Source organism: Littorina saxatilis, linkage group LG13, assembly GCF_037325665.1.
Source record: "Littorina saxatilis isolate snail1 linkage group LG13, US_GU_Lsax_2.0, whole genome shotgun sequence".
NCBI lineage: Eukaryota > Metazoa > Mollusca > Gastropoda > Littorinimorpha > Littorinidae > Littorina > Littorina saxatilis.
Window position 1 is genome coordinate 23,616,897 of NC_090257.1, and position 10,917 is coordinate 23,627,813.

Here is a 10,917-nt window from a genome sequence, read left to right on the forward strand (position 1 = left end):
TTGGCCTATGTTACTGCAAACAGACTATTTTTTTTGTGGCCCAATATGAGTTCCAAGACGCACATCTTCGCAAAAAAACTTCTTCAAAGTTTTGGTGTTGTAAAAATGATTTTCATTGTGGGGAGATTCCAAGACAGTAGTCCACAGGCCCCCATGTGCTAGATTTATTTACTGCCACATACAAAAGTCTATCACGTTTGAAAGAAAGTATAGCATTTACTAGCAGAGTCTTTGCCGACAGATTCACAGCGAAGACAGAAAACTCAGTGACAGTGCATCATCAGAGTATACCTACGCATGCATACAAATTACAAAGTCGGCATGTATTCACTAACTAGTTCACCAAACACACAAACAAACATCAAGCACAGCCTATTCCTTTCCAATCATCCACAGAACCAATCACTTCACACCTAAATGCTCCTGCAAAGCATGTAGGGAAGGGTCACGACCCCGGAACCGGCGGAAGACCTCGCTGGCTGGAACCCCACCCCCGAGCGCCAAGAACGTCTCGGCGAATCGCGAACCGACAGCTCTCACTTTCTGTGGATCCTCCAAGCCAGCTTCTTTGAACGCAGCAAAGACGTCCGCCGCGATCATCTCCGACCACTTGTAGGAGTAGTAGGCTGCGGGGTACTGGTCCGAGAAAATATGGGTGAAGGAACAGGGGTGGTTGTCATCCTGACTCAACGGCAGAAGCATGTACTCGTCCCACACGCGCGTCATGGCGTCGTGCCAGTGGTTGTTGGAGATGTAGATCTCCATGTCGTAGGCCGAGAGGTAGAGCTGACGCATCATGTCGTAGGCGGCGAAGTGGTTGTGGGCCTTGAGGACCAGGGTCAGGAGGTCGTCGGGCAGCTTATCGCCCGTCTGGTGGTGCGAGGACAGCTTGCGCAGGAAGGACGGCTCCAGCAGCCAGTGCTGCATGAAGCGAGCGCACACCTGGGAAATAAACAGTCAGGAAAAGTTAAATAAAGCCTTCTTATAAAAGCTAAATATTTAGTTTCCATTACAGAACACCAGATAAAAAAGTTAAAACTTTCAGAATCCACTAAAGAACACCAGATAACAAATCAAAACTTTCAGAATCCACTAAGGAACACCAGATAAAAAGTTAAAATTTTCAGAATCCACCAAGGAGTTGCAGATTAACAGTAGAACTTTGAAAATCGACTTCCATAATTTGCAAAATTCATACATGTATTCATACATGTTTACGCCAACATGTTCATGCTTTCGGTCGCACATACATGTTAGCATTGGACGGTGTGGATGGTACTCTCAAAAGTCTCAGCCTACAAAGCTTTACAAGTACAAACTGATTCTATTTTCCCAATTTACAAAAAGCTTTGAATTGACCTCATTGACTGCCACAATAGTATCAGGTTAAAACAATTTTGCTATGCAGACCTGTTTACCCACACTTTGACTTTGGTATACTTTTCACCGAGATTCAGCATATTTTCAAAATATTGAGAGTATTTTTGCAACTCACAAGAAGCATTCATGAGCTATTGCTTCAAGGGCAGCAATAACATTGTCCGTTTTCAGAAGTGGAACTTTTAGGCGTTACTGCTTTTCGCTTGAACATTTTCGTCAACGTGCTGGACTCGACGACATCACTGGCGGCAGGTAAAATCTAGTCATATCTCACGTCTCACGTGATTACATTGACTAATCGTCAAAGCTGGATTATATCCAGTGGGCTATCACGAGAACGTGTCTGGCAACCTACTTTCCATTTCTTCTTCTTCTTCTTCCATTTAGTGATCACGATCAAACTTAATTTTTTTAACGATCGTCGTATTTTTTTCTCTCCAAACGTATTAGTCGTATTCTTGGCAACTTTGCGTACATAATACGGCGAAATCGTATGGATAAACAGGTCTGTATATGAAAAAATCAATACTCTGACAAGGGAAGCAAGTGCAGTGTATTAATTGCCCTTTGAATTGCAGCAAGAAGATTGCCTCCCCCGGAGACTATTTTCTTAGTTTTGGTCTAACTGACGTATGTAAGGATTAAAAAAAATAATTGTTTAACTTAATTCTTCGGGCAGTCAAGGGCTTAAGGCCAAAAAAAAAAGTTGTATGTTTCTGGTAACATGGCTGCACAAAATAGGGTAGGTAGGTAGGGATTTTTTCAGTTTTGTTTTTTTGGTCAGGGTAGAAAATAACTATACAGTGACGCAAAGAGACTGGACTTACTATACACAGAGAAAGACAACACATTACAAAACAAATGAGACAAAAGGGATGCGGGGTTATCCCCCTTGTGTTGTCTGCCGTCTGTTACTTTCGTTTTGACACTTTTTGTAACTTTTTTTTTTTTTACAAATGCAATAAAAAAAAAGTCTAGGCTCGGCGGGAAAAAACTAGGTAGGGTTGGGTGACCAGAAACATACAACTTGGTTTTTGTGGCCTAAGCTTACCAGTGGATGGGGAACCCACACAGACATGCACACCCACACACTTGCGTGTACAGTACAGCTACATAAGGCTCTCTTTTTCAAAACACTCAGTCTACAAACCTCAAAACAAAAAGAAAACACAACAGCAAAACGAACAGGGCAAAATAGGAAATGATGTCACACCTGCACAGCATCCCACTCCACATTCTTCTGTCCAGCCAGCTCGCTGTAGGGAACCTTGGTCAGCAGTTGTTGCAGGCCGTGACCAAACTCGTGGAACAGCGACAAGACGTCACCAAAGTACATCAGCACAGGCGACGACTGCAACACTGGCTTGTGCAGGTTCAATGTGAGGTAGGAGTAGGGCTTGGTTCCCATTAGCTCGCTCTGCTCCCTCCCCATCTCCATCCAAGCTCCCCCCAGTTTGTCAGCGGGGCGGGTGAAAGGGTCGAAGAAGAATGAGCTGATACATTGTCCCTGATCGTCAAAGAGTTCAAAATAGCGGACGTCCGGGTGCCACGTTTCCACGCTCCCTGTGCTTTCCCTGATCGTGATCCCAAACATGGCGGTGCAGTGGTCGAAGAGTCCTTGCAGAACTTTTTCTAGTGGGAAGTGTTCTGCCACGAGGTCTTCGTCATACCTGAACAGGTGTTCTCGGTACTTTCTCCGCCAATACCCCACATCCCACACTTGCAGCGGTTCCTTGAAACCTTCACTGCCGGCGAATTTCTGCAGCTCTATCATCTCTTCCTGAGCTACAGGTTTGAACTTTCCCTTCAGCGTCTCTATCATGTTGACTACGTTTTCGACAGTACCTGCCATTTTGGTCTCCATGGACATTTCGGCAAAGTTTTCGTAACCCAACATCTGGGCAATGTCTTTGCGATACTCTCGCAGCTGCTCGATCAGTTTGTGGTTGCCGAGGTTGCGGTCGTTGAAGTGAACTGAAGCTCTGCTGTTGTAAGCGTTCCATGCGTTCCAGCGTAAAGAGCGGTCACGGCAGTTATCGAGGAAGGGCAGGTACACATTTTGTTGGAGTGTGACACGCCAAGGTCCACGACTAGGGTTCAAGTGATCCTCCGCCATGTGAGTAAGAATGTTCCGGGGCATTTCCGCGACGGCGGAGAAGTCATCAATCCTATGTGAAAACATGCCTTGACACAGCATGACTCTGTTGCGAAAATTGTTTCTCTCCAGTGCCAACACTTTGAGAGTGTCAATGAAACGACGTTTCTCCGCCCCACGAAGCTCTATACCGTTCAGACGTCCTTCAAGCAAATACAGAGACACTAACCGCTGTTGGAACTCTGTATGATTCTGACTGTGAGCGTTCACCTCTTGGCTGGCGTAGTACAGAGTCTCGCTGATCCACCTTTCGTTCTTGGCTCTTTCTACCTGGGGATGGATCCTGGTGAAGGCTTGTCTGAAATGGTCAGACCCGGCGACATAGTTGAGGTTCTTCGCCGTTCTCCACGCGGTGTTCAGCGGCACAGACACCGTCTCGATGGGGTCGAACACCCTGCTGAAAGTTTTCTCTTCAGATATGTCTTTGAGGGTCTCGATGTGGTTTCCTAGCTGTGTTTCGAACTGAATCGCGAGCTTGGCACAGCCAGTTACACAACGTTCAGGAGTGATGGCAGAGAAGCGCGGCGTCTCGTGAAATTGCATCACTGCGTTGTCGTCAGACGTGTCAGGCGGTGTTTCGGGAAGAAGAACATAGTAGGCACCTGTTGCATGTCGTACGGACGCCTTGTAGGTTGGAGAGGACCAGGGATAACGCAAGAGGCTCAGGGCCCCTTGACGACCTTGCAGCGTGCGCATCGCCATTTTGATTCAATAAGAGTGCTGTCCCTGGAACTGAACCAAGTGCAACATGGTTGCCTCCCCTGCACCGTGGTGCGACATATTGCTGGTCGCAATAAACAACGGTACTATTATTATATGACGGTTTCTGCTATCATCACATGGTTTAAAATTCCAGACACGAACACTGTCACAGCAACATAGACGGACTGACACATTTACGCTGTGTCATGATGACAGAACCCCCCCCCCCCCCCCCGAAAACTAGAAAAACAACAACAACACCACCCCCCACCCCCCCCCCAAAAAAAAAAAAAAAAAAAAAAAAAAACAACAACACACAAAACAAACAAATACCACCAAAAAAAGACATTTTTCGGCTTTACCACTTCAGACTGAGAAGCCGAACTTGTACAAGGGGAGAAGAAGAAGGACGTGGCCGATTCTTCTTTTTCTTCGTTCATGGGCTGAAACTCCCACGGTCACTCATGTTTTTACGTCGATTTCGGGGGAAGCATGCTGGGTATTTTCGTGTTTCTATAAACCCACCGAACTCTGACTCTTTTCCGTGCGCACTGCCTTGGTCTTGTGCTTGCGTGTACACACGAAGAAGGATAAGGCACTAGCAGGTCTGCACATAAGTTGACCTGGGAGATCGGAAAAATCTCCACCCTTAACCTGCCAGGCGGCCGCGGCCGGTGATTCGAACTCACGACCTTCCGATTAAGAGGCCGACGTCTTACCACCACGCCACTCCGCCCGACGTGGCTGATTAAGAGAAAGCATATGATAAAGGGGAAGGGGAAAGGGGAGACATGATCAATTAGAAACCAAGACAAATAGCGGAAAGAACGAAACAAGAAAAGAATGGGGACATCGATCAGCTTCTCTCTACAAAATAAGTGAAGACATAAAAATAAAAACAGACAAAAAACCGGCGCACACACACACACACACACACACACACACACACACACACACACACACACACAACAAAAACACCACCACCACCACCATCAACAACAACTGCAACAACTTGACAAAACCAACAACAACAACAACACCGAGCACACCACTATCAGCACCAGGCGCATCTCCAGACCTCGATTCACAGCGGCTAACTGACAGACTTACAGAAAGTGTGGCCCCAGCCAGCAAGACATTAGCGGCCGATAATCGGCCGAACACCCTTCAAAAAGTCGGGCCGGTGACGTCAAAACATACGACGCGGGTGTTGGCCCGACTAACTTTTGCAAAGAGGCAACGATGCGGCCGATAGGCGGCCGAACACCTGCACTATGGCGGCACGCATCCGGTCCGATGTTAATCGGCCCGATGACTTGTTTGACCTGCGGTCCGACACCTTATGCCGACATCGGGAAGATATCGATTTCAGCGGGAAGACATCGGGACGATGTCGGCATAAGGTGTCGGGCCGCAGGTCCAACAAGCCATCGGGCCGATTAACATCGGACCGGATGCGTGCCGCCATAGTACAGGTGTTCGGCCGCCTGTCGGCCGCCTCGTTGCCTCTTTGCAAAAGTTAGTCGGGCCAACACCCGCGTCGTATCTTTTGACGTCACCTGCCCGACTTTTTGAAGGGTGTTCGGCCGACTATCGGCCGCTAATGTCTTGCTGGCTGGGTGCAGCTACAGATACAGCAGTATGTACCACCACCACCCCCCCCCCCCCCCAAGTGTAACAGTGCAAAATTCACTTACAGCTACAGCTACAGCAGTATAACCCCCCCTCCCCCCAGTGTTACAGTGGAAAACAAACCTACAGATACAGCAGTGTGTACAACCCCCCCCCCCCCCCCCAGTGTAACAGTGCAAAACAAATCACCAGCTAGAGATACAGCAGTATGTAGAACCCCCCGCCCCTACCGCCCTCACTGTAACAGTACAAAACACACCTACAGCTACAGATACAGCCGTATACACCCCCCCCCCCCTCAGTATTACAGTATAAAACACACCTACAGCAACAGATTCAGCAGTATATACTTCTTCTTCTTCTTCTGCGTTTGTGGGCTGAAACTCCCACGTACACTCGTGTTTTTTGCACGAGTGGAATTTTACGTGTATGACCGTTTTTTACCCCGCCATATAGGCAGCCATACGCCGTTTTCGGAGGAAGCGTGCAGGGTATTTTCGTGTTTCTACAACCCACCGAACTCTGACATGGATTACAGGATCTTTTTCGTGCGCACTTGGTCTTGTGCTTGCGTGTACACACGGGGGTGTTCGGACACCGAGCAGAGTCTGCACACAAAGTTGACTCTGAGAAATAAATCTCTCGCCGAACGTGGGGACGAACTCACGCTGACAGCGGCCAACTGGATACAAATCCAGCGCGCTACCGACTGAGCTACATCCCCGCCCCTAGCAGTATATACAACCCCCCAAGTGTAACAGTGCACAAATTACTTACAGCTACAGCTACAGCAGTATGTACACCTCCCCTCCCCCTTAGTAACAGTGCAAAACACACCTACAGCTACAGCAGTATGTACAACCCCCAACCCCCCCCCCCCCCCACCACTGTAACAGTACAAAACTCATTTACAGCTACAGATTCAGAATTATGTACATCCCCCTCCCCCCGCTGCCACCACTGTAACAGTACCAAACATACCTACAGCTTCAGATACAGCAGTATGTACAACACTCAACCGCCTTCCCCCGTGTAGAGTGCAAAACACACCTAGACCTACAGATACAGCAGTATGTACAACCCCCCCCACCCCCCCCCCCCCTGTGTGCAAAACACACCTACAGCTACATATACAGCAGTATGTTCAACCCCCCCCCCCCTCCCCGCCTACTGTAACAGTACATAACACACCTACAGCTACATCAGTATGTACAAACCGCCCCCCCCCCCCCCAAGTGTAACAGTACAAAACACGCCTACAGCTACAGATAGATCAGTATGTACACCCCCCCCCCCCCAAGTGTTACAATGCAATACCTACAGCTACAGATACATCAGTATGTACACCCCACCCCCCAAGTGTAACAGTGCAAACCACACTTACAGCTACAGATTCAGCAGTATGTACTCCACCCCCCCCCCCCCCCCCCCCCCGTGTAACAGTGCAAAAATCACTAACAGCTACAGCAGTATACCCCCCTCCCCGTACAGCTACAGCAGTATAAACAAGAAGGGCAAAGCCCATACGACTCACATGCTTGACCTTGACCTTTACATGACCTTGGCCTTCAGGGTCAAGGTCAAATAACTAAACCTAGCAATGACATCATACACTAAGAACTGCTTTACACATTTTTCCTACCAAAATACATGTGACCTTGACCCAAGGTCAAGGTCATCCAAGGTCATGCAACACAAAGCTGTTAATTCAAGACATAGGAAGTACAATGGTGCTTATTAGCGAGCTTTAGATTGACCAACGAAACTTAGTTCGTAGCGATCCCTTTCGTTTCCGGTTATGCAATCGGGAAATCCCTGCGAACTTTTCTTCGCGCCTGCGGTTCTGAGGCGGTAGCACCTTTAGAAGCAGACGAAATGTTTGTCGTGCTCATCCAAACCAATGGCTAAAACATTGGATAGTGTTCGTGTGTTGCACCACACTTTGAATTGTTGGGTGTGACGAAAACTCGTGGTGACGATTTTAAACCATGTTGGGTCACGCATGGTCCAATCTTACATGGTCCAATCTTACATGGTCCAACCTTACATGGTCCAACCTTACATGGTCCAATCTTACATGGTCCAATATTACATGGTCCAATAATATATATATGGACCATGTAAGATTGGACCATGTAAGGTTGGACCATGTAAGGTTGGACCATGTAAGATTGGACCATGTAAGGTTGGACCATGTAAGGTTGGACCATGTAAGGTTGGACCATGCAAGATTGGACCATGTAAGATTGGACCATGTATGGTTGGACCATGTAAGGTTGGACCATGTAAGATTGGACCAATCTTACATGGTCCAATATTACATGGTCCAACCTTACATGGTCCAATCTTACATGGTCCAATATTACATGGTCCAACCTTACATGGTCCAATCTTACATGGTCCAATATTACATGGTCCAATATTACATGGTCCAATAATATATATATGGACCATGTAAGATTGGACCATGTAAGATTGGACCATGTAAGATTGGACCATGTAATATTGGACCATGTAAGATTGGCCCATGTAAGGTTGGACCATGTAATATTGGACCATGTAAGATTGGACCATGTAAGATTGGACCATGCAAGGTTGGACCATGTAAGATTGGACCATGTAAGATTGGACCATGTAAGGTTGGACCATGTAAGGTTGGACCATGTAAGGTTGGACCATGTAAGGTTGGACCATGTAAGGTTGGACCATGCAAGATTGGACCATGCAAGATTGGACCATGCAAGATTGGACCATGTAAGGTTGGACCATGTAAGGTTGGACCATGTAAGATTGGACCATGTAAGGTTGGACCATGTAAGGTTGGACCATGTAAGATTGGACCATGCAAGATTGGACCATGCAAGATTGGACCATGTAAGGTTGGACCATGTAAGATTGGACCATGTAAGATTGGACCATGTAAGGTTGGACCATGTAAGATTGGACCATGTAAGGTTGGACCATGTAAGGTTGGACCATGTAAGATTGGACCATGCAAGATTGGACCATGCAAGATTGGACCATGTAAGGTTGGACCATGTAAGATTGGACCATGTAAGATTGGACCATGTAGGTTTGGACCATGTAAGGTTGGACCATGTAAGATTGGACCATGTAAGGTTGGACCATGTAAGATTGGACCATGCAAGATTGGACCATGCAAGATTGGACCATGTAAGGTTGGACCATGTAAGATTGGACCATGTAAGATTGGACCATGTAAGGTTGGACCATGTAAGATTGGACCATGTAAGGTTGGACCATGTAAGATTGGACCATGCAAGATTGGACCATGCAAGATTGGACCATGTAAGGTTGGACCATGTAAGATTGGACCATGTAAGATTGGACCATGTAGGTTTGGACCATGTAAGGTTGGACCATGTAAGATTGGACCATGTAAGATTGGTGTGCATCAGTGCAAAACACACCACCAGCTACAGATAGATCAGTATGTACCCCCCCCCCCCCCCCAAGTGTTACAATGCAATACACACACCTACAGCTACAGATACATCAGTATACATACACCCCACCCCCCAAGTGTAACAGTGCAAACCACACTTAAAGCTACAGATTCAGCAGTATCATGAGTATGTACTCCACCCCCCCCCCCCCCCCCACTGTACAGGACAAAACACCTACATCTACATCTACAGATACAGCAGTATGTACTCCCCCCCCCCCCCCCCCACTGTATAACAGCAAAACTAACATTAAAGAAAAAAAAAACAAAATCACTTACTCGCTGGATCCGTCGGTTGTCCTCGAGTTGACGTTAACAGCTTGAACACACCTGTAGGTTTCCATCCGTCCTTGGCTCCACAATTTTAACTTGTCAACTATCACCGCCACCACGTGGCACTGGGACCAGCACTCAGATTGAGATCCCGAGGCGACATTCGTCTCGGATAACATATCATCAATGTGCTGTGCAACATTCGCAAGAATGTCTCTTCTTTCGATATTAACTTGAACTAAGAAAACAAATAAACTTCGCTCACGCGGGAAAGTAGCAGCTAGCCGGCCATGTTCACACTCAATCTTGTTTGTACCGTAAGGAAAGCTATTAGAGTATTTCAAGTATATATGATGGCGTATTTTTAAAATGTAAAACTCATGGTTTGAGCTCATGCTGTATTTGATTGCAAATATACAAACAAAACTTACAATTAATTATCCTACTCCTATGTGAAAAAGTCAACAAATATGAATAATTTAGTTTCGCATTTGCAGAGTCATGTCACGCCGTTCCCGACGCTTGAACAGGGGACGTAACAAATGCTAAAATAATGATAATAAATTCAAGTTGTTATCTCCCGTAACTCTGCATATTTTTATCGACAGCAACATTGCGTCGGGCCGATGTCGGGGTTTATTACGTACATTTGCTGAGTTTTACACACAGTCAAAACGATATCGGCGCGACAACGGACGTCGACACACGACATTTGACGACGTCACCCGACTGAAATCGTCAGTCGGCCGACGAAAGCTTGCTAGCTGGGGCAGTACTCAGAAAACAATTAACATTGACTAAAACACTGACAGACTGAGACACAGACAGGCTGACAGAATCGGCCAGACAGACTGATACACAATACAATGCAATATATTACAATATAACACAAAACAATACAACACAACGCAATACAACACAATACAACACAATGCAATACAACACAATACAACACAATACAATACTATACAATACAATACAATACAATACAATACTTCTTCTTCTTCTTCTGCGTTCGTGGGCTGAAACTCCCACGTACACTCGTGTTTTTTACACTCGTGGAATTTTACGTGTATAACCGTTTTTTACCCCGCCATTTAGGCAGCCATACGCCGTTTTCGGAGGAAGCATGCTGGGTATTTTCGTGTTTCTATAACCCACCGAACTCTGACATGGATTACAGGGTCTTTTTCGTGCGCACTTGGTCTTGTGCTTGCGTGTACACACGGGGGTGTTCGGACACCGAGGAGAGTCTGCACACAAAGTTGACTCTGAGAAATAAATCTCTCGCCGAACGTGGGGACGAACT

The 10,917-nt window shown here is 46.7% G+C and overlaps 1 protein-coding gene across 1 annotated transcript; it reads right to left on the reverse strand.

Annotated features, from left to right (window-relative positions):
* Positions 1–4,247, reverse strand: LOC138945319 (uncharacterized). The gene is made up of 2 exons (XM_070316739.1): positions 2,594–4,247; positions 1–942 (listed from the first exon to the last, which is right to left on the reverse strand). Exons 1-2 carry the CDS (start codon positions 4,235–4,237, stop codon positions 403–405), a joined length of 2,184 nt encoding a protein of 727 aa, XP_070172840.1. The 5' UTR covers positions 4,238–4,247; the 3' UTR covers positions 1–402.
* Positions 4,248–10,917: the final 6,670 nt, after the last annotated feature.